The 24958-nt window shown below is 32.0% G+C and overlaps 2 protein-coding genes and 1 long non-coding RNA gene across 3 annotated transcripts in view; all 3 read left to right on the plus strand.

The window, feature by feature from the left end:
- The window catches only part of LOC111698596 (phospholipase D alpha 1), a 41152-nt gene extending 35661 nt beyond the window's left edge, over positions 1–5491 (plus strand). The window contains exon 26 of the mRNA XM_023468960.1: positions 5479–5491. Coding sequence (XP_023324728.1) covers positions 5479–5491 — 13 coding nt within the window. The remainder of the gene's footprint in view (positions 1–5478) is intronic.
- Positions 5492–7027: 1536 nt separating this feature from the next.
- Positions 7028–22206, plus strand: LOC111698597 (peroxidasin-like protein). Its single transcript, XM_023468961.1, has 14 exons — positions 7028–7059; positions 8044–8224; positions 9783–9914; positions 10776–10821; positions 11122–11182; positions 11280–11382; positions 13492–13531; positions 13716–13751; positions 14216–14273; positions 14570–14599; positions 15447–15597; positions 16009–16077; positions 16302–16354; positions 22115–22206. Exons 1-14 carry the CDS (start codon positions 7028–7030, stop codon positions 22188–22190), a joined length of 1068 nt encoding a protein of 355 aa, XP_023324729.1. The 3' UTR covers positions 22191–22206.
- On the plus strand, positions 20281–21414 carry LOC111698591 (uncharacterized). The gene is made up of 3 exons (XR_002764565.1): positions 20281–20406; positions 20753–20808; positions 21400–21414. It is a non-coding gene; the product is annotated as an uncharacterized LOC111698591 (long non-coding RNA).
- Positions 22207–24958: the final 2752 nt, after the last annotated feature.

Genomic DNA, 24958 nt, shown 5'->3' on the forward strand with positions numbered 1-24958 from the left:
TGTATCCTGTATCCTGTATTCATTCAATATCCTGTATCCTGTATCCTGTATCCTGTATCCAGTATCCTGGATCCGGTATCCGGTATCCGGTATCCGGTATCCTGTATCCAGTACCCTGTATCCTGTATCCTGTATCCTGTATCCAGTATCCAGTATCAATCCAGTATCCTGTGTTCTGTTTCCAGTATCTTGTATCCTGGATCCAGTATCCTGTATCAAGTATCCTGTATCATGTACCCAGTTTCATGTACCCAGTTTCATGTACCCAGTATCATGTACCCAGTATCATGTACCCAGTATCATGTACCCAGTATCTTAATAGTCGAGAAAGTATTTTCAAGCAAATCTATGAATTGTCTGATGTCCCCTAGTATTTTTGATGCATTTTCGCTAAAATTTTGCATTTATTTTTTACAAAATTTTCGTTTTTTGCATAATTACCATTTTTATCATGAAATTTTCGAATTTTTTCGCGAAATTTTTGCATTTTTTTCGCAAATTTTTTCATTATTTTTTCGCAAAATTTTCGGAATTTTTTTTTCACGAAATTTTCGCATTGCGAAGCACAATTTGGCGAAAAAGGGAAAATTTTTGCATTTTTAACGAGCAAACTAAAATCGAAAATGAGGCAAAATGGTCGCGAAACATTTTTTTCGCATAAGAGCAAAATTTTTGTGAGTTTTCCTTTTTGCTGGAAACCCTACTTGAAAGTTTAACGTTTGAATCATCCATTGTGATTAAATAGCATGTAGTAATGGAAGGATCTCTATTTTAAAGTTAAAACTTCAAAAAGTGTGACGCTGCAGAACTTAAAAAATGCATTTTTGTGTATAAACGTTTTGAAAGGTTTTCCCTAATATTATGATCAAAAGTTGAACGTTTCAGAATTTTTTAATAATTAAATAATCAGGAAACAAAAGTTTTTATACAGATTATAATTAATTTGTATAATGTTTAACATTCAAAAATGTTTAATTCCGTAACTCAGCAGAGAAAAATATATACCCCCTTCAATCCCTTTTAAATTACAGGATGTGAAGAAAATCAATGAGTTGGAGAAATTGTATGGAAGTATTTATAATGTTGATCTATTTGCTGGAGGTATTCTAGAGGTAATAAGATTTAATGAACTAGATGTTAATCTTTAGGTGAAAACTTATAAGGCGATTATTATGTTAAGCTCAAACTCAATTAGTTGTAGATCAAGAACTATGGCAAACGCCCCTGCTCTGAAGTTTCTAAAAATTAAATTAAATATGTTAATTATCTGCCAAAAAAGTTTCTACCTGAAATATTTAAGTTTTTCATTTATATTATTTTATTGCGATACTGTTTTATATCTTGGTTTTCTACTTTTTATAAAAACAAAACTTTTTTTAGTTTTTTCTTTTTCTTTCAGGATCCAGTGCCCCAAGGGAGGGTTGGTCCCACCTTTGCCTGCATTATAGGAATGAGCAAACATATTAATTTGATTTCTTTCAGTGCATAAGATCCAAATTAATCATATACGCAACAGTTTAGTTCCTTTCACAAAAATATTATGATCTATCCACAAATTCATTTTAAACACAAATTTAAATGTGAACTAATGATAGATCATAAAAACCATTCTTATCCTAAATTTAAAAATGTTTTTTTCTACATTAATTTAATAAAAGAGTAAAAAGAACATTTAAGAACATAGTAAAAAATTAGTAACTGGAAGAAAGTTTCTTGATCAGGATTCAATTCCAATATTTAAAGGTTGAATCCAGGATATGTAGCAGGATTCAAGTTCATTGTTTCTAGGATGAATCCAGGATTTAAATCTGGATGTGCACTGTTGCCTGTGAAATATTTTTTTTCCATGAGACCCAATTTTGATTAGAATTATAGTTTACTTTTCTTTGATGTATGAAAATAAGTTGCTTTTCAGCTGAGGTTTTCAAAAATCTACGTGCTGGAGACAGGTTAGTTTTTAAAATTTTATATTTAGTTGAGACCTATACAATTAACTAAAGACGACATTTAAACAACCTGAAGTGTATTTGATCAATTATTGTTTTACCCATAATTTGGAAATTTTAAAGTATTCTTGAAATGGGTTTGTACTTTGTACTGTGTACACTGTCCAGTACACAATTTTTGTGTTTTCATTGTACGTTTTAAATCATGTCTTAAAAGACGTTGTCCACTGTTTTATGTGTTCCACAGTTCTTTATTCCACTAAAATTGATTAATTTTGGTTGCACTCAGTCCTGTACATTTTTGGATAAAGGGGGTGGGGCAATGCCCTTTTACAAAGTAAAATGCACCTATTCCGCCTTAAATTTTTTTTTAAACTGGGGTAAGAGCACATGTATCATCGACCCCCATCCCACCACCTCAGTAATGACCAAATGGTCAAAGATAAGGAATAAATTCCTCATAAAAAACAAAAGCAAAATATTTTTAACGGACAACTTCTTTCCATCTAAGGGCCTCAGTATATTACATGCAATTACGGCTCTTGGCTCTTATATCAATATTTTATGATTCTTTAGGGGACCACCAACATTTTTATAATCCTTAAGGGGACCACTAAACTTTCTCCAGAACTTCTCTAAATGTTGGTCCACGGAGTAATCTCAAATGACTTCTTTATTTTAGAGTTGCATTCCCTAATACAACGGTACGCTTCAAACCCTAGTCTGAGCTACAGGGTGTCCCACATCAAATTAGACTGCGTCAATGGGTCTAAATTACGATTTGGGGGACAAATCAGAAAATTTAAGAAGAATGAATCATTTTGAAAAATTTAATAAGGCTAATAGATTTTTTTTTGCAGAAAATGCTAGATTTTTTTAGTATAATGTGCGTATTTAGGTGTTAATGATTGGAGATAATCTAATATGATGTGGGACGCTCTGTACAAAAAGGATGGACTCGTCATTTTTGAATTTTGTCGATTTTTTCTTTATATTACAGGGTTGTGTATCTTGCTGCAATCCCTGTATTTTAAGTATCATTTCTAATCAAGGTTCTGGTTTGAGAACCCGGGAGTCTTTACTCCTGAACAACTTAACGAAATTGAAAAAGCATCTTTTGAGAAACTATTCTGCAACACTGGAGATAATTTACAGTAAGTTTAAATTAAACAATTTATTTTAAGAATAATGTTTAAAATGTTTTGAAAGTTTTTATGTTTTTAACTTAGTTGTGTCTCTTTAATTTGTATTGATAAGCTTCCTTGTTTTCAGGACGATTCCCAATGAGGTTTTCCAGTTTATTCCAGCTGATGAATTTGATATAGAGGAGGATATTCAGAGTTGTGATGATGTTGAAGATTATTGCTTGGATCCATGGATAGGTATTATTATATTTAATGTTTCTAATTGTACACTGGGGACGGACGAAATATCAGCGGTTCAACAAAGTTTTCAAGCAAATACTTTTGTCTTAAATGTCCATTGTCCATTGTCTATGGTTAAAGATGAACAGTTTGCTCACAAAGTTGTAAAGTATTTTTGCATAATTAAAATCAAGGGTGAAGAACTTTGTTGCTGCCCAATTTTTCATTTTCCTCTCAATTTTATTTTATACCATTTACTGTTGGGGGTGATTGTTTTAATTTGCAGATATCACACAATTAAAAACATTAAAATTTAACTTGAAATTACAACTATTTATCTCTCGTAGAAACTTGAGTAACCAAGATTTTATTTATTTCCCTAAGCTATATCAAGAATTTAAAACCTAACCTATAATTCCTATCTTAATATATTAACCAAAAAACATCTTCCCTTCAGTATATTTGTTAAGATCCTGATGCTGCCTTGATACCATTGACTGTGATGTGTGGGTCTTCTGATTCTGATGAAAAAGAACTAACCGTAATTGCTGATGGTGTAACCCTTATAACTGAAACTTCTTTATCTGGTACGCGTGTAGGAACTAAAGTGGAGATTTCAAGGTCAGTTTCTAATCTTTTCATCGATGGTTTTTACATTGCATTTGCATTAAAGATTTAAACTTTAGCATCAAATGTATCAAAATATCCTCTTTCCATGATTTTGTAAAAGATTCATTCAAGACATCATTAACAGTTCAACAAACACAAAAAAATTAGTCAGGACTCTAAAATCATACAATATTGTTTTTCAATGCTGATTTATTAGTCAATTCAATTTTGAAAATGGTTGGTTGGTAGGATGTCAAAATCTCTCTGATTTGATTTGAACCTTGTGTATTTAGCAAAATTGTGGCCTATTGTAATTTCCGTCATACCTTGCTCATGTAGTTATTACGCAAATCCTGTAATGCGATAAACCCATTCCATGTACGTAGAAATATATATACTCTTATACCCATATTGTGTATGTTAACTACATTGTAGATATAACAGCGCATAACTTGTAATTATTCTGTTACTGACCCATTTCTCATATGAACTACTAAATAAACCTCAGTTAAATGAGACTGCTGAATACGGTAATAGAAGAGCCTGTGATTACGGTATTAGAAGTAATACAGTTCTAGTTAACATATACGAGCGGAGATCGTGCCTTGAGTATTGGTGTTGATCTATTAATTGCTAGTGTCTGTATTGAAATTTATAGCTAACTAGATCCCGCCCTGTGTAGTGACATTTATTAGTCACAGGATTGTAGCCATGTGGATCGTGTCCTGGTTGAGACATTGATTAACTGATTGCTAGTCTCTGTATTGACATCGATAGCTAACTAGATCGCGCCCTGTGTAGTGGCGTTGATTAGTCACAGGATTGTAGCTGTGTGGATTGTGTCCTGGTTGAGACATTGATCAATTGATTGCTAGTGTCTGTATTGAAATCGATAGCTGATGAGATTGCGCCCTGTGTAGTGGTGTTGATTAGTCACGGGATTGTTGCTGTGTGGTTTGTGTCCTGTTTGGTTTGATAGCGGACGGATTGGACCAGGATAGATACATCTTGAGAAATTGTTATGGAGTAGGTGTTTACTACATGAAGACCTGTACTCACTCAATAACTCATTCTCAGAGCCCTCTCTGTATAACTATACAATAAATGCACATATATATATGTATGCATTGTTCAAGCCGATTCTGTCACCTGTAGGACTAAGTCCAAGTCACTATTTTCTGATAATAATATTCACACAAATTGTTCAGGAATGTTGATGTGTTAGTGCTTAACTGTGTTAGAACAGCATCCTCTGAAGTTATTGTAGCTGCATATTCTGATATAGTAGGAACCTCATCTGTCTGGAAATGTCATCAAGGTCCATTACAGGAGGCATGGCTTGAGGTAAAATTATCCAGGGTAGTTGGGCGTTTAAGAAATTGTTAAATTTGAAAAATATTCCTTACTTGATTTTAGAGAGCCTTAACCCTATTCCTGACGTTTTTCGGAAAGAAAGTGATGGTCTGAGGCTGTTCAATTTGTTTAACATTTCTAACCAAAACATACCCCCCACTCTAGACTCAAAGTGGGGCTTTTATACCTACTGCCTGAGTTCTCAGGCTTACTGCCTGAATGCTTTATTTTATCTTTACCCAACTTAATCTATATTTAAATCTACTTCTGGTCATTGAATTTAACTTTTTACAGCTCTTTTGAAAACCTTGAACAAAAGAAAGCAGATTGCATAGTTTTTTGCACAGATGCATTGAAATTTTTTTCACATTTTCAGTTTTTCTTGATTAAAAATGTAGTTTTTGAAATTTTTAAAAAGTTTTTGTATTTGCGGTGGTAATAGCTTTCCAAAAAAGTATAATGAATCATATTTCTTGCACTTTTTATTTTTGCTAATATTTTGCTTACTAACTTGATACTGCAATAAATATTAGCAATTTTGTCGGGGGGGGGGGGGCATTTCTGTGACCTTAAGATCCCAGGATACTAAAGTGTCATTTAACATAATTTTGATAAAATTCAGATTTTAGAAAAGTTTAGTTTCTGGGACCATAAAGAGCCCGTCAGATGCAAAACTTCTCTTGCTGTCCCAATAATTAAACACTTAAATTACTATCTTTCTAATAAATAGATAGTATTTATATGTCTTGGGATGGGCAAATTGTATTTGGCACTGATAAATAAAATTTGCAGTACATTATTATCTTTTTAAAACTACTATTAATTCCTTATTTTCTAGGCTGACTTTGATGATTCAATGTGGGATAATGGTGTAGAACTCATGCCATCAATGGTAGATGGACAATTTTCTTCTGCTATAAAATTACCTTCGGAGGTAGATGATTTGAAGATTATGAAAAATATATTAAATAAACCTCCTATATTCCGACATTCTAAGGGAAAATTTATTTTTAGAACAATCTTGTATGCAGATGGACTTCAGCTCCAATTATAGGTAAATATTTCATAGTTGTTGCTGATATTTATATTAGTAATTTATTTCTCCTTGAATTTATATGCAAGTTTTAAGCTACTAATTACCACCCCAGACCCTGTAATTTCTATTTCGCCCCCCCCCCTTCGCAAAAGTGCCAGTTGCGCCACTGATTAGCCCCTACAAGGTAAAAGGTGGCCGTTTTAATGACTCATTTACATGCTCAATGTACAGTTACTTTGTAGTAACTATAGTTTTAAGCATTTTGATCACTTCCAATAATATAGAGCTTCAGAGGAAAAATAAAAATAAGTTAAGTGTGAAAAAGAGTCTGTTTCTGAATTACCAATAAGTCTTTATTCTAGAGGAAGCACTGTTTGAGGCAACATGTACTGATGAAATTGAGGTTTTTGTGGATGGAGTTAAAACTGCAATACCTTTTGAGAATTATGCAATGTACATTGGACAAGTTCTATTATCTTCAAGGTGAGATTCTCTCTTATTATGCAATGTTGTTGTCGCAAAGGAACAAGATTCTGACGATGAACAGATAGACAAGGTATAATCCACGAATCAAAATCGATAATGCAGAAAACTCTTTATTTCCTAAAAAAAATAACGAAATGAATAATGATAAATAATTATTACAGGGTTTACAAATTTATAATGAAAAGATTCTTACGATCTATTTTCCTATTAGTCTTAATGTTAATGGTTGACAAATGTACATTGGACAAGTTCTTCTATCTTCAAGGTCAGATTCTCTCTTATTATACAATGTACATTGGACAAGTTATTCTATCTTCAAGGTCAGATTCTCTCTTATGATGAAAACGCTACAATGGCATTGCCAGACTAAGCATCCTTAGAAAACTTCACTTTTGGGTTTATTGCAATTATTGTGCCTAGATTTTGTAAACTATAACATTATTTTATAAAAAATATTCAGTTAATAATATTAAATGTTTTCCCTTAACTTAAAATATATGATAATGTATAGGTATTGTTCTGTGACACAAAATACATGAGAATATTTACTAAGCACAAATTAAAAAATTTTGATTGAAATCTAAAGATACAATAAGTCACCATATTTCGAAATTTCAATTGATTTTTGACCCACCATAAATTAAACCGTACTCCCCTTTGTGATCCAAGCTGAACTATGTAGAGGGATCAAATCTCACGGACAAAATTAACCATTTCTCTAAAAGGGCACACAAGAGATGTGGTTCAACTTAGTCTATGTAGTTCAAGTACTTCTTACTAATTATTAAAATTGGTCACAGAACCTAGTTTTTTTGAACCACAGTTTAACTGGACATAAGTTTTGTTTAACGTCTCTAAAATATGCTGATATTAGACTAAACTTTTAACTGAACCTTTTCCTCTGTTTTCCTTGAATTTTTTCAAATAGTAAAACCAAAAACATGTAAATTTTTAAATTAAATTAAATTAAATTTAAAGAAGTATTTATGTGGTTAATGATTATTTATAGGGTTTAAGCTGAATAAACTAAGTACTGAACATTTTTATCTTGGAATTGTAGTTTTCAGTAAAAAAATTGTTTTAAGACAAAAAGCAGCTTCATTGAAAATTGTATATCATTATTTTAAATCTGATTTAGAAAAGTCATTTCAGGATTGGGTGCCCCTGAAAGTCTGATTTAATTTAATTGGAATTATCAGTAACACTATTGACATCAAATAATACAACAATTACAGAGATCTAATTTTAGGCCTTTCCTGGTTGCCATTTCTTGTTTCCATCCCCTGTCCGGGGGGGATGCTCAGGCTAGAAATGCTGTAGGGATTACCCCAGGAATCCTTGTTAGATCAGGGTATGGATTGAGTACTGGAGCTGAAAACTGGAAATGTGTAGGTTTAGACAGTGAACAATCAGATGACGATTGGGCCCAGGTAAGAATTAACTTAATTCTAGTTTAAAACTGAACTGTGGATCAACAGATTACAAACTGTTTTATGCTCATTCATTCTTTTCACTAATTTCAAACCGGGACCAAATTAATGAATGGTTCAAATTCAAATCATCGATTCAAATGCTTCCTCAATCTTTGACTTCTATTTGGTAGTTCAAATTTGACCCTGCAGTAAATTGGTAGTTCAAATTTGACCCTGCAGTAAATCAGTAGTTCAAATTCGACCCTGCTGTAAATCGGTAGTTCAAATTTGACCCCGCAGTAAATTGGTAGTTCAAATTTGACCCTGCAGTAAATCGGTAGTTAAAATTTGACCCTGCAGTAAATCGGTAGTTCAAATTTGACCCTGCTGTAAATCGCTAGTTCAGATTTGACCCTGCAGTAAATTGGTAGTTCAAATTTGACCCTGTAGTAAATTGGTAGTTCAAATTTGACCCTGCAGTAAATTGGTAGTTCAAATTTGACCCTGCAGTAAGTCGGTAGTTCAATTTTGACCCTGTAGTAAATTGATAGTTCAAATTTGACCCTGCTGTAAATCGGTAGTTCAAATTTGACCCCGCAGTAAATCAGTAGTTCAAATTTGACCCCACAGTAAGTTGGTAGTTCAAATTTGACCCTGCAGTAAATTGGTAGTTTAAATTTGACCTTGCAGTAAATTGGTAGTTTAAATTTAACCCTGCAGTAAATTGATAGTTCAAATTTGACCCTGCAGTAAATTGGTAGTTCAAATTTGACCCTGCAGTAAATTGGTAGTTCAAATTTGACCCTGCAGTAAATTGATAGTTCAAATTTTACCCTGCAGTATGTACTTCAGGACGTATATTAAATTAATTTAATTTGGTCCCTGTAGAGTCTGGATCTTATTTTATCTGGAATTCTAGATTGATTAAAAGCTGAACACAAATTTACCTAAGAATAATATAAATATACAAATTTGAAAACTTTTTAATGGGATTGTAATTGTAATTTCATGTGACCCTCTATCTAAAGAGGGTTATGCCGATTCAAATCGGAACCCTTAACAGCTTAACCTGTGGCCGAATTTAAAGAATTTGAGTGGCGGTTTAAATTTAAGCCGCGGCTTAAATATGGTTGGTTCCACTTAAAACTGTGTCAAATGTTTCAAGATTTAAACCGGCGCTTAATTTAAACCTGGTTTTGGAAGATTTAAACCGCGGCTCAAATTTTTTAAATTTCATCTCTGATCAATGATATGAAAGATAAAATCATTAGTTTTCTGAAACAGAAACGTGGATTTATGATTCATACTTGATCAGACAAAGCTTTTAAGGGTAAACTTGTGAATCTGACCTGCCACTTAATCTAAGGAGACTGGAGAGTCACTTAAAAGTATGTTTACAGATACTTTAATGACGAAATTATGGTTTTTCACTTCTAAATGTTGAAATGTAGTGTTCACTCTAGTTCTGTTCCAAGTTCCAACTATACACAAATAGTAGACGAGTAAAAGCTGCTTCTATAATTTAACCAGTTAACCTTCCACTTATCATTATGTGACAAAACTGGTTTCTTTTTAGTTTAATTTTGATGACTCTGATTGGTTTGATCCTGTGATTCGGGCTGATGCTGGAGTTTCACTTGTCAACCAGGATCAGGATCAGGACACAAATAATGTCTGGATCTGGGGAAAACCAGAAAGTGGAGAAGGGGTAAGTTATTTTATATTTTTGATTGAGCTTTATACATTAAGGGTGAAACATTTTTCTGGAATCATTTTCAAGAATAGTACTCGTACTAAGATCTCTTAGACATGTTTGCAAAATGTATTTTGTAGGTAGAAATTTAAAATGGAAGCATATTGATTTAGGTATAATTGAAAACATCTTGTTTATGAAAGGTCAAATAATTTTACAGAGTAAAGATGCTTTAAAATTTGACTGAATTAGGGAGAGGGAAAAAACATTTTTTTAACTTTGTTTAAATTTGTTAAGGAAAAACATGTTTTTCTCGTAACTTCATTAACTATTAATTTTTTTTCTAAACTGAGCTCAGGATTTTATTGACACCATATAAATATGCCTTTCAAACTTATCATTTTTTTAAAGATTTTTTTCACTTTTAGGTTCATTAAACCCATTTGTAAAGATCAACTTTAAAGAGAAATATCTTTTGTAAACATGTTTTAGAAATTCTAGAAGGTTTTTGGTTCTTGAAAATGACTTCAGATAAATGTTTTAGTCTTATTTTTTATATTAAAGAATCCCCTAAACCACAGCTTGCGCTAGTTTGCTTAATGATTGCCACTTCTGATAGGAATAACTGTGTAATTTCAAGATAATTACATGAATACTGGAAAACAGTTTTTTTTAAATGCAGCTGTAATTAACCCACCTGGAAAGAGTTTGTTTATCTTTGCAGTTTACAATTTTCCAGATGTACACAATAGCATTATTTGACACATTTTCAGTACCTTCCTATAATAATGGTCTGAAAATAGATGTGTTCAATAGAGCACTATTCCTTGCTGGATAAGGGCTCACTTAACAAAAAACTGAAGTATATATCTGCAGGTTCCACAATATACACTATGCAGACTGTTCGTCTCTTCTTTGGAAGGTAATTTATTCATTGCAAACAAACATTTAACACCTTCATTGTCTACCAAAATACCATCCACACACTTAAACTTTTGTCTGCATGAGTAATTAAAAAAATTGGCCTTTTAGTTAAGAGTCTACTAGCAACATGTTAGTGTTCTAATTTTTGCACACAAAAAAATCGGAATTGAACAGACAGAATTGCTGTTGCAATAAAACTTGAAAGACCTTTTTTTTTGGAATACACATACTCATGATCATTGATCAATAATCAAATATATTATAATCAATAAACTTTTAATCACTTGATCTTTTTTAGGAGAATCCTGTTTGAATTACAAGAGATCTTTGCCCATCTGCAATGATGATGGTACCCCTGGGTTAGTATAATTTATAGATTTTAAAATTAATTCCAATAATTTGTCATTATTTTTACCCCCATAATTGAGCACCAGTGATGAGATTGCATTATTTTAGATTAAATTACCGTGAGCAGGAGAATTTTAATACTGGATATCTGGATGGAAGTGCTATTTATGGATCAACTTTAAAAGCCAGTCATAACCTGAGACTTTTTGAGGTTAGTTCAGTAACTTATATTTAATTAATTTTAATTAAATAAGCGAGGGAAGTGTTCCTCAATCCTCATCATTTTGTTTACTGAATGAGAACGCAAAATATTTATTCTGAATTATATATAGTAATATGTGCTTTATAATAATTGTAAGCTTATTAATTTTTCATTTTTGAATAAAATCAGTTAACGGCATTATAATATAATTTGGCTAAATGTATAATATTAGTTCATTGACAGCAAGTAATAAAGAACACATGCTAGTAAAAATTGTTTTAAAACTTAAATTTTGCGATTTATTAGAGTTTCAGCCATGTGCTCAATTATGATAATTGTGCAAGGAACTGTAATAATCTGTGCTCATATGATAAAATAACTTTAATCAACAACTGAAGAATAACTATGCCACCTTGAAAAATGTTTATAGATACAAAATTAAAGTCCACTTTTACTTGGCAAAAATTTTATAAAATAAGTTTGTTAGTAAAATGCAAGGATAAACAGCTATGTCAGTCCAACTAAATAATAATGTTATCCCTATTAATATTCAAACGTTTTTATGAATGTATCAAAAGCAAAAATATATTATTTCAAAATTGGAACTTATTAAGAAATAAAACTTGCTGTACAATTCAAAAATCAAATAAAATGAATTCATGGAAAAGGAAGGGGAATCTTTACCCTAAGCTGGTTCTTACTCTTTATTGTCCACAGCCTCTTGCTTTGACACCTTGAAGTCTTTCCGCCTCTCACCTTCCTTTTAGGATAACTTCCCGCTCTGGACTACACATATTCCATCTATTGACCTGAAAAGTTATTGCCCCTTTTTTTTGTTGCTGCCTTCAAGTTAGGACACAAGTGGTGTAGTATTAATGAACTCGCAGCTTTTCTCAACATCTGGTTTACTAGCAGATTTTTATGGCTAACCAAGCAATGAAGTTTTTCCCTTCTGAGAAGCTTCCTCTTGCTTGAGATCCAAATATTGAAGTTCAAACAAAGTCTGATTTCTTTTAATCTTTAAAAGCTCACTGACTGATAGTGCACGGGAAGCAACAGCAGCCACAGGAGTTCTACCAAAAGCACCAGGACTGTTACTAGAAGTGTCAGGACAGCTATCAGAAGCATTTGACAGCTACCAGAATCTTCAGAACAGCTAACAGAAGTGTCAAGACAGCTACCAGAATTATCAGGATAGCTACCAGAAACATCAGGGCTGCTGCAAGAAAAATTTGGACAGCTACCATAAGCATCAGGACTGCATGCCACCAGAGGCATCAGAACTGCTACCAGAAGCACACGGACTGCTACTACAAGCACCAGGACAGCGCTAGAAGCACCAGAACAGCTACCAGAAGAAACAGAACTCTACTAGAAACACCATGACAGCTACCAAAAGCACCAGGACTGCTACCAGAAGCTCTATAAATGCTTAAGTATAATTAATTTTTGCAAATGTGTAGATTTTCACCCTTAATTGTATAAAAGCAGTTTAAAATTTAATTGTTTTGGGATTATTTTCAGACAGTGCCTAGGCAACTATAAAAGAGTTAACCTATGACTTTCAAACTTGGAAACAGCATATCTCATTATCATTTAGAAAAAGGATGAAAATGTTGAGGACCCTACTATTTATTAAAATGTTGAGGACCCTACTATTTATTAAAATGTTGAGAACCCTACTATTTATTAAAATGTTGAGGACCCTACTATTTATTTTTTTTAAGTTATCACTAAACTTACCCTATTAGAATAATTATATATGTTCTTAACCCGCACATACATCGGTTTTCATTCTTCATTTTGTTTGTTTAAAGGTCTATATTGAGCTAGCTAATCTGGTTATCTAGATAAAAGCTTTGATTTACTGAAGACGAAAAGATTTTTATGTCAAGTTTTTTAATCAGAGGCATTCACAGGGTGGGGCGGGAGTTATGGAAACTGAGGCCTTCTCACCCCTGGAGAAGTGAAAACTTTAAATTCTAGGGGGAATCAACCTGCCCTCCTGGAGTCAAAAAAAAAGATAACCCCCCCCCCCTCAACAAATTTCTGCATTTTCCCCTGGTTTGAAATATGAAAACATTGTACTGTAATAGATGTTATCCATGTTTTGTTCAGGGTGGACTACTGAAGCATGCTCCAGGTGGGATGTGCTCAGGTAATATTAAATCTTATCAGCTTCCCTTTCATCATATTTTGGTGACCCCCCCCCCCCCTCTCTCGATCCCCTTAGGAGTGAAGGATAAGAATATTTTTACAAAAAATTTCAAGGTTTTAGATTTCTAAAACTATTTTACTATTGTGCAAGTTTTCACAAATTGTTATTCTAAAATTGTTATTAGATTTTCTTCCGAAGGAAAAATATCTCTACTTAGCAGGTAGGTCGTTTTATTTGTGAAAATATTGGTAAAATTTGATATGTATAATAATCGTTAAAAATAAAATCTTCAAAAATTTTCAAATAATTTATTTAATTATTTTAATGAAGATTAGAAAATTTGGCTTCTGGAATCAATTATTTTATTGCGTCAGAAGCAGTGCTTAGGATCCAATTAATTTTAATGTGGATCTGGATCCGCACTGGAATAAATTTATTAGGATTCAAATACGGATCCATTCAGAGATCAGGAAATTGTTATAATCTCTTTTTTTCAACAGTTCAGATTTAGGTTTTTAAGTGTATAAAAGCTTTTTTTTACCGTTTTTGATTAATATTTTGCCCCCTTTGATCCAGGAATTCAAATTCTTGCCGAGTAAAAAACAATTGTTAATGGTATCGAACCGTAAAAACTTATCCTTATTAACTTATTTAGAAATTATTCTCTTTTCCTCCAACTTTTAGGCGATAGTAGGGTGACAAGTTTTCCACATCTGTTGGCAGTACATACACTTTTTCTCAGGAATCATTCTACAATCTTATATTAGTTTCAATAAAGATTTAGAAAATATGACTTAGGAATTTTAAAAACACAAGATTTTGCGTTAAATATCGAAATAATGAAAGCTATGAAGCAGATGGTCTATTCCAGAATTCTTCTCAAAATTCTTACAGTAAAAATTCCTGCGTTTCAATGCGCTTTCAGTAAAATTCTTTTGTTGCAGTTTTTGAAACGAAAGGGAACTATGAGTTAACTAAAAGCTGAGTTTGATTCTTTTTTTAATGAAGTAAACATTTCTGATTGTATTTTTTTATAAGGGAGCATAACAGAATAGCAAGAGAGATACAGTAAGATATTTTTTAACTTATGTTATGTCTTAAACTCGCATTTATTATATTGATTTTAAAGATTAACATGTTAACTTTTTAAGATATGATAATTGTTTGCAATAGAAGATTATTTGGATCCAATGTATTAAGAAAAGGATTTATATTTTATTGTTAATCACAGTTCAAAATTTAACTAGTAAATATGCGTGGATTTGTATATTTTCCGTTTTAATAAAAGGGACTGGAGAGATTTAGGATCAGTGTTGAAGTTAACCTTTATTTTAAAAGTGATATGTCGGATTGGCAACAGTAAGAACCAATTTAAGTCTATTCAAAACCTGTATCTGAGTGGAAATTAGAAAATATCCAAATAAGTGACAAATTCTTTCACATTAGTTCATTGTGTAACATAAAACTGCATTATGCAGGTTTTTTTTTCTATGCAACTGCAATTGTAAAAATATTGCGTTCCTTGTTGATAAAAGACAAGGTTTAAACGGTACTGTTGTTATTCAGACATGTCACTTTTAGCGACATCTACACTCTACATACAGTTCCCTAAATATTAATTGTTATTGTCAATGTAGACGGTTGACCTGGTACATCTTCTGTTCCATTTATTAATTGTTATTGTCCCATGTAGGCAGTTGACCTGGTACATCTTCTGTTCCATTTATTAATTGTTATTGTCCATGTAGGCGGTTGACCTGGTACATCTTCTGTTCCATTTATTAATTTTTATTGTCCCATGTAGGCAGTTGACCTGGTACATCTACTGTTCCATTTATTAATTGTTATTGTCCCATGTAGACGGTTGACCTGGTACATCTACTGTTCCATTTATTAATTGTTATTGTCCATGTAGACGGTTAACCCGGTATCCTGATGAGAAGATCTACGAGCTGGCCAGGAAACTGACTATCGCAGAGCTACAGTCTATAACCGTTCTAGATTTACTTCCAATGATTTTGGGTAGAACACCGGAGTTCATGAAACAGTATACTAAATACAATCCAGTAAGTTGTACATTTTGATTTTAATAATAAGAATTATATAGTTGATCAAGAGGATATTCTTCACTCTATCCCATTGGAACCATTGCATTTTAATGCGGATTCAAATCCATTTTTTTCCTGGTTCCTTTCCTTGTTAAACGGAATTTTTTCTTCTTTTTTGGAATAAATCCAAACTTTTTTTGCCATAGTGATTTTACACATTTAAGTAGGCCAGCATTAATATTTGTGTTTTAAGCACAAAAAGTTTTTTTTTCTGTATAATTTGGTGCAAATGTTTCCGTAGGATTAAAGGATTCGCATCATACACTGCTGGTTGAGATCTAGATAAAAGGAGCCAGCAAATCTGAATCCCTTTTCTTAAATTTTACAAAATTTCGGACATTTGATTTTATTAAAGGCTTTACTTGTTAGACTGTGAATGCTGGTGTGGAGCAAGCAATAGCTGCAGCTGTATCTGGATTCATCTATACTGTAATACCGGTATTAGTTAGTTCAATTGTTTTCTTATTCAATGATTATTAAGTCGAAAATAGTTTTTTTCCTTAATTTCTTATCTTAAATATTTAATCATTTTATTTTGTTTTTCTTTTTTGACTGTGTATTTCAAGTTGGATATCGCAAAATTGACAGATTTTTTCGAATTCTGCAACTTAAGGAGAAACAAAGCAATGTTGGTGTTATGTTTATTTCTAAATACGTTTTAGCCTGAAGTGTTAACTGGTGGGGTGGACACCTCTCAGTATTCCAGCATACGTAGGTAAGAAATATATAGTAGATGAAATATTAGCATTACAGCAGACTCAGAGGTAGAGAATAATAGTATTCTAGCAGAAGTTTGTATTTTAGCGGAGTTATTTAAGTGTTTCGATGCAGTATGAACCGACCTAGATATTTTAACCTTATATCTAATGATCTAAATATCGAGTAGTTTTGCACGTGTTGGTTTGGTTAAAAAAGGTTTTTGTCCGTTAGGCATCCTTTTAGAAATATATAAGTTTTCCGACCTAAGATTTAGAGATATTTTTAGATTGGTTGAGCAATATGAGCATATATTTTAGGTCTGTTTACCTGGAAGTTTTGGAAGTTTAAGTTTGGTTGGTGACAATTTAAGGTCGGTTGATCAACCAATTTAGGTCCGTTGAGCTAAAATTTTAGGTCGGTTGAGCAATATTCTTAGGTCTAATGAGCCATTTTTAGGTTAGTTGAGCAACAATTCTTAGTTGGTTTGAATTTTTTAGGTTAGATGAGTAACATTTTTAGGTCGGTTGAGCAAGTTATTCTTAGGTCGGATGAGCAATATTTTTAGGTCAGTTGAGGAATATTTTTAGGTCAGTTGAGCAATAATTTTATGTCGGTTGAGCAAACATCTTAGGTTGGTTGAGCTAACATCTTAGGTCGGTTGAGCTAACATATATCTTAGGTCGGGCGCAATATTTTTAGGTTGGATGAGCAATATTCTTAGGTCGAATGAACAATAATTTAGGACGGATGAGCAATATATTGTTAGGTCTGATGAGCTATTTATTTAGGTCAGTTGAGTAATATTTTTAGGTCAGTTGATCAATTTTTAAGTCAAAGAAGTCATATTTTTGGTTGGTTGCGAAATAATTTTAGATTAAATGAGCAATATTTTTAATTAACAACAATAATTATTATAGGTCGTATGAGCAATATTTTATGGTTGGAGGAGCAATATTTTAGGGTAGGATGGATACCTTATTTTGTAGGTCAAATGCACATATGTTTCATAAAGTATTAATCTGATTTTTTGTGCGAGTCTAGATAGGTAGGGAGGGAAGTGGGTAGGTAGGGAGCTAGGGAAGGAGATGGGTAGGGAGGGAAGGAGATGGGTGGGGAGGGAAGGATATGGGTAGGGAGGGAAGGAAGGTGATGGGGTATGGAGGGAAGGAGATGGGTAGGAAAGGGGTAAAGTAGGGAATAGGAAGGTTGGGAAAGGGAAGGTTGGGAGGAAGAGGATTGCGACGGAAACGGGAAGGTTGATAGGGAACGAGGAAGGTTGAGAGGGTTGAGAGGGAACGACAAAAATAGGGATTAGGGAACCACATAAGGGACAGGAAAGGGAGGGAATGGAAAAGGAAAGTAGGGAAGTAGAAGGATAATGTATGGAGAATGAGGAGGGAAACAATTGATGGAAGGTTGGGAGATAAGGAAGGAAAGGGGAATTTAGGGAAGTGAAGGGTTAGAGCTTTTAACTTCTTCATATCTAACTTTCTCTGAAACCAGACAACTTTCATAAATAATTTTCCACGATAGTTATATGCAGCATAAAAAAACGTTACAAAAATTTCACAATTTCATTAAAAAATATGAAGAAAAACAATTTACTTGTTCTGAATTTTTTTAAATGTGTTTGACTATTTGAGAAAATTATTGATTAAGGGGTATTCTTTTAAGAACTTGAACACCACCCCATTAAAATGATGGGAAATGATTTCAAAGAAAAAAAAATATTCCTGGACTGACAAAAAATCAATCAAAACTTCTTTGCCAGTACCACCACCATACCAAAAGTTTTTTAAAAAATTGCCTAGAGCGCCATCTATGCAAAATGCATCCTTATGGGGTTTATTATGCACTGCAGTATAAATATTCAAACAATTATGTATTTTTGGGTATCAAATTTGGGGAAGGAAATCAAAAAAAAATCAGAGGGGGGGGAAGAATAAAAATTGGAATTATATACACCCCTGGAGCTAGGTAATATTAGTATTTTAGCTGAGGTTGTTAATATAGTATTGTAGCAGACTTTGGTAATATTAGTATTTTAACTGAGGTTGTTAATATTAGTATTGTAGCAGACTTGGGTAATATTAGTATTTTAGCTGAGGTAGGTTGAATTGGTATTCCAGGAGAGGTAGGTTATATAAGTATTTTAGCTGAGGTAGGTATTAGTATTTTAGCATATAAAGGTTATACTAGTATTTTAGCAGAGATAGGTAATATTAGTATTCTGGCAAAGGTAGGTAATATAAGTATTCTAGCAGAGTTAGGTAAAATTAGCATTTTATCTGAGGTAGGTTAATTAGTATTATAGCAGACATAGGTAATATTAGTATTTTATCTGAGGTAGGTTTATTAGTATTGTAGCAGACATAGGTAATATTAGTATTTTATCTGAGGTAGGTTTATTAGTATTCTAGCAGACATAGGTAATATTAGTATTTTATCTGAGGTAGGTTTATTAGTATTGTAGCAGACATAGGTAATATTAGTATTTTATCTGAGGTAGGTAACATTAGTATTCTAGCAGAGGTAGTTAATATAAGTATTTTAGCATAGATAGGTTAATATTAGTATTCTAGCAAGAGTAGATAATATTAGTATTTCAGGAGAGGTAGGTATTTTTACTATTCTAGCAGAGGTAGGTAGTAATAGTATTTTAGCTGAGGTATGTAAAATAAGTATATCAGCAGAGGTAGGTAATAGTATTTTAGCTGAGGTAATTAATATTATTATTCTAGCAGAGGTAGGTAATATTAGTATCCCAGCAGAGGTAGGTAATATTAGTATTCCAGCAGAGGTAGGTAATATTAGTATTCCAGCAGAGGTAATTAATATTATTATTCTAGCAGAGGTAGGTAATATTAGTATTCCAGCAGAGGTAGGTAATATTAGTATTCTAGCAGAGAAGTAGGAGATATCAGCATTCTATGGTGGTAAGAGATAATACCAATATAATGGAGACGATTTTTTATTGAAGTTTTAATTATTGACAAGCTTTTTTTGAATTACAAGTTAACAAGTAATTAAGGAGAAGCTTTCTTAAATTGACAGATTTTCTTTGTTTCCATTGTTTGGGTATCCTTGCTATTCAAAAGCTTAATATAAATAAAAATTTATATCGAAAGTCGTCTTCATTATATTAATGTTATCGCCTACCACTGTAGCAGACATGGGTTTTATTAGTATATTAGCAGAGGTAGGTAATATTAGTATATTAGCAGAGGTAGGTAATATTAGTATTTTAGCAGAGGTAGGTAATATTAGTATATCAGCAGAGGTAGGTAATATTAGTATATCAGCAGAGGTAGGTAATATTAGTATATCAGCAGAGGTAGGTAATATTAGTATANTTTGTGTTTTTATTCTATGTTTAAATTTTTTCTACTTTTTCGACTTAAAGGGACTATAGAGTATATAGATTATATATAATGCATGATTGATATCATTGGTAAAATTACGAATTCAAATACTAAATATAAAAGCACTAGGCTTTTAGGGCGCTTCGCGCCCATCTTCTATTTAAATTGTGAACATGTTCTTTTTGTTTACATTTTAAAACAAAGAAGAAAATAATTTTGCGGATTTTTTAAAAAAAATCGCGGGTTTTCAAGAATTTAATTTTTTTCATAAAATTAAAAACCTTTAAAACATTTTTTTTAATTTTTATCATTCATAAACCTTTCCTGTGGTCACGTGATGTCCCACAAAAAATTATGGCCCAATCGGTTCAGCCGTTTTGACGTTTATTGGATACAAACAAACAAACAGACAGTCAAACAGCCAAATTTATATATAGATAATGCATGTTTGTTATTTTAAACATTATATAATAAGCAAGTTACATACATAAAAATCTTACCTACTCAGATCTGCCCATACCTTAGATATTAAATATGTTCTTTACTTTCACATAGCTTATCAAAGTATTGAAGACGACATTTTTTTTTTTTTTATACTATTACAGGAGGATCTGTTTGCCCGCCTGATACAACTAGGAAGAGATCATGGTCTGCCTGGATACAATACCTTCAGGCAGTTTTGCGGACTTCAACCTAAAGCAATAGGGTCAGTTCATTATTTTTAAGTAAAAGATTTCCCCAAAAAGTTCTAAGCCATCGAATCTTGCGTCTTTCTGATGGCGGAATACCCTCTCAAAGGGAACTGAGTACTCGCCTAAAACTCTATTTTTTTAGTTAGTAAAATTTTGAAACCTGACATATTTATGTTTTAAGTTAAGAGTATCAATTTATGAAATATTAGAGTTTGACACTGTCAGGTTACAAAGGTATTGGTTCTATAAAATGAAGGATGTGGCGAGAAATCAGTTTTTTTCTAATTACAGATTTATTTTGATTGACTTACACTTTTATTTAGTTATTTTTAACCTTCATTGTAACTTAATTTTGCCTAGGGATGCCCCCTTGGATAATCCTGTGTTTGAGGCCTATGTGAACAGCGATCTTGTTGGTAAGTCTCATTTTCCTTCCCATCTTTAGACTTTTTTAATCTTCATCATTAATATAATCATTGAAGTCACTCTTCCTGGTAAAAACATCCAATATTTTTGTTTCTTTCTTTTATTTGGGGTTTCAAAGATTACTAAACATTATTTTTTTTTTTTTGTCAGTTTGTTTTTGTTCATTTTTAATTGTTCGGGAATGATGATGATCATATTTTTATCGAAATATATATCCTGAATTGATAGTCAGTATTTTTCGAAGTTTCGTTGAGATTGCTCCATAGCACTTATAACTTCAGACTTAATTTACATCCAATTATTAGACACTACTGTATCCTGATGTCTAAAACTGTATCCTCAATATTAGGAACATATCCTGCTTTTAGTCTTACATCTGTATTCGAAATATTTAGAAATGTATACTGCCATATGTCTAGAATATATCCTAAATATTCAGAACTTTCATGATTCACACTAGACTTTTGTCAGTAAACGGATATACGTTAATTTTCGTCCTTTGGCGGTTATTTTTGAAGTAATCTCGTCCTTGATTTTCACGGAATGAAAATTTTTTTTTTATTATTTATTTATATATTAAGAATTGTATCCTGCTTTTTGTCTAGAACTGTATCCTATATATTAAGAATTGTATCCTGCTTTTTGTCTAGAACTGTATCCTATATATTAAGAATTGTATCCTTCTTTTAGTCTAGAACCGTGTCCTATATATTAAGAATTGTATCCTACTTTTAGTCTAGAACTGTATCCTATATATTAAGAATTGTATCCTGCTTTTAGTCTAGAACTGTATCCTACATAGTAAGAATTGTATCCTGCTTTTAGTCTAGAACTGTATCCTATATATTAAGAATTGTATCCAGATCAGCATATCAGCAGAGGTAGGTAATATTAGTATTCTGGCAAAGATAGGTAATATTAGTATATCAGCAGAGGTAGGTAATATTAGTATATTAGCAGAGGTAGGTAATATTAGTATATCAGCAGAGGTAGGTAATATTAGTATATCAGCAGAGGTAGGTAATATTAGTATATTAGCAGAGGTAGGTAATATTAGTATATCAGCAGAGGTAGGTAATATTAGTATATCAGCAGAGGTAGGTAATATTAGTATATCAGCAGAGGTAGGTAATATTAGTATATTAGCAGAGATAGGTAATATTAGTATATTAGCAGAGGTAGGTAATATTAGTATATCAGCAGAGGTAGGTATTATTAGTATTTTAGCTGAGATAGGTAATCTTAGTGTATAAAAGAAAACTGGTGCAAGGTGGATTTGAGCATTTTCTATTTTAGTGGAAATCTGATAGATTATTTTGCTGGGACTAAGCAGTATGATTATACCTGTGCCCCAGACCAACTATTGAGGTAAACTCAAGAATAATATTAAGAGAGTTGAAAAGTGATTTTAATACACGGACGCAGTGGTTACTGAAAAATAAGTGCGTCTTACATCATGTAAAACTAACGAGTGCAAGCCTGTGTGGAATATTTTCAGTCATATTTAGATTTCTCATTTAAAATTTGTCAAAATTAGCATTAGAGAATATAAATATTTCAATTTTATATTACGTGGTGGTTTATTAGTATTGTAGCAGACATAGGTAATATTAGTATTTTATCTGAGGTAGGTTTATTAGTATTCTAGCAGACATAGGTAATATTAGTATTTTATCTGAGGTAGGTTATATATTAAGAATTGTATCCAGCTTTTAGTCTAGAACTGTATCCTATAAATTAAAAATTGTATCCTGCTTTTAGTCTAGTACTGTATCCTATATATTAAAATTGTATCCAGCTTTTAGTCTAGCACTGTATCCTATATATTAAGAATTGTATCCTTCTTTTAGTCTGGAACTGTATCCTCTATATCCTATATATCCTATATATTAAGAATTCTATCCTTCTTTTAGTCTAGAACTGTATCCTATATATTAAAAATTGTATCCTTCTTTTAGTCTAGAACTGTATCCTTTATATTAAGAATTGTATCCTGCTATTAGTCTATGTATTCTATATATTAAGAATTGTACCCTTCTTTTAGTCTAGAAATGTATCCTTTATAATAAGAATTGAATCCAGCTTTTAGGCTAGAGCTGTATCCTATATATTAAGAATTGTATCCAGCTTTTAGGCTAGAGGTTTATCCTATATTTTAAGAATTGTATCCAGCTTTTAGTCTAAAACTGATTCCTATATATTAAGAATTGTATCGTGCTATTAGTCTAGAACTGTATCCTATATATTAAGAATTGTATCCTGCTATTAGTCTAGAACTGTATCCTATATATTAAGAATTGTATCCTGCTATCCAAGAACTGTATCCTATATATTAAGAATTGTATTTTGCTAGCCAAGAACTGTATCCTATATATTAAGAATTGTATTCTACTTGAAGTCTAGAAATGTATCCTTTATATTAAGAACTGTATCCTGCTATAAGCTTAGAACTGTATCCTATATAAAGAACTGTATTCTATTAAGAAATGTATCCTGCGATAAGTCTAGAACTGTATCCTTTATTTTAAGAACTGTATCCTGTTATAAGCCTAGAACTGTATCCTAAATATTAATAACTGTATCCTGCTATAAGTCTAGAACTGTATCCTATATATAAAGAACTGTATCCTGCTATAAGTCTAGTACTGTATCTTATATATTAAGAATTGTATCCTGCTATAAGTCTAGAACTGTATCCTATATATTAAGAATTGTATCGTGCTATAAGTCTAAAACTGTATCCTATATATTAAGAATTGTATCCTGCTATTAGTCTAGTACTGTATCCTATATATTAAGAATTGTATCCTGCTCTGCTCCTTGAAACTCCTGTGGAAGGAGGGTGTGTAGGGGAAACTATGAGATGTCTCCTAGAACACCAATTTCAGAAAACTGTTGAAGGAGACAGATTTTTCATATCTCACAACATGAAAAGGTCGGTATTATTTATTCAGTTAAATAGTGATTGCATATCAAATTTGCAAGTCATCATTTGTTATCATAAATGTGGGAAAATAATTTAATTTGTAAAATCATTTCCCACCACCTAGGCACCTTTCTGTAAAGATTAATGAATTGGTACAAAATAGGGGGCAAATTAATTTTTTGGGTGAAACTTCTTAAAGTCGATGAAAATCATTCCTTGACCATTGGGTGGGGGTAATTTTTTAATTTATACCCCTTTAACTTAAAGTATGATTGTTAAATTTGTTCGAAATTTTCGCGAAATTTGCAAAAAGTTAGACCTTTCATTTAAATTCGTATTTTTTTCGAAAAATGTTTAACAACTTATTTACGCGAAATTAAAACTTTACCATTTTTGATAAAATATTAAGAATTTTTTAATTTTCGTGAAAACTTTTTAATTAAGAACTGTTTAAATTGAGGTCAAATTTGCAGATTTTAACAGTCCTTACACAAAGAATTCATTGCCGAAATATTTAAATAAATTTGAACTCTCAGAGATTATTATCAACCAAAGATTTTCATCAAACATGATACTCAGTCATCTTTTAATCTGTATGTTCAGCTGAACACCTTATAATAGATGAATAGTATTTGCACATACTAACAATCTAGATAATTAAAGATAATATATTACAGTATTACCCACAAAGGATGAGACTTCAGAAACAAGAGTCAGAATTTGTTGGGTCTTCGTTTAATTATTGAATGTTCCCTGCAGGCAGCTGTAAACTTAGTTTTTCTTTGCCAAATCATTGAATATACCATTCACCAACTATTTTAAAGAAAAGCCAACTCTAACCTTCAGATCTTCATAGTTACCCTATCCTGGCTGGGCTATATTTGTCTAATGCCGGATGGGGGAGGTGGGCATTTTGCCCTATCGAGTTGAGACAGTGGAGTGTAAAACATGTCCTTAGTCTAACTTTTCAATGCCTGCTAAATTTAATGATTATAGGGTGCAAGGGAGGATTTTAAATAAGTTCAAAAAGTATGTCGGAAAAATGTTCAAAATAATTGATTTTAATTTTGAAAAATATTATTATGTGACACATGTTATTACATTTTTAAGAGCTTTTCAAATATATAAAATTTTGCTCTGCAGCAAAATAAATAAAAAAAAATATTAAACATTTGTTTCAATTCTGAGGATTACTGTTGTTCAGATAACCGAAA

Source organism: Eurytemora carolleeae, unplaced genomic scaffold (assembly GCF_000591075.1).
Source record: "Eurytemora carolleeae unplaced genomic scaffold, Eaff_2.0 scaffold322, whole genome shotgun sequence".
In the NCBI taxonomy this organism is placed as follows: domain Eukaryota; kingdom Metazoa; phylum Arthropoda; class Copepoda; order Calanoida; family Temoridae; genus Eurytemora; species Eurytemora carolleeae.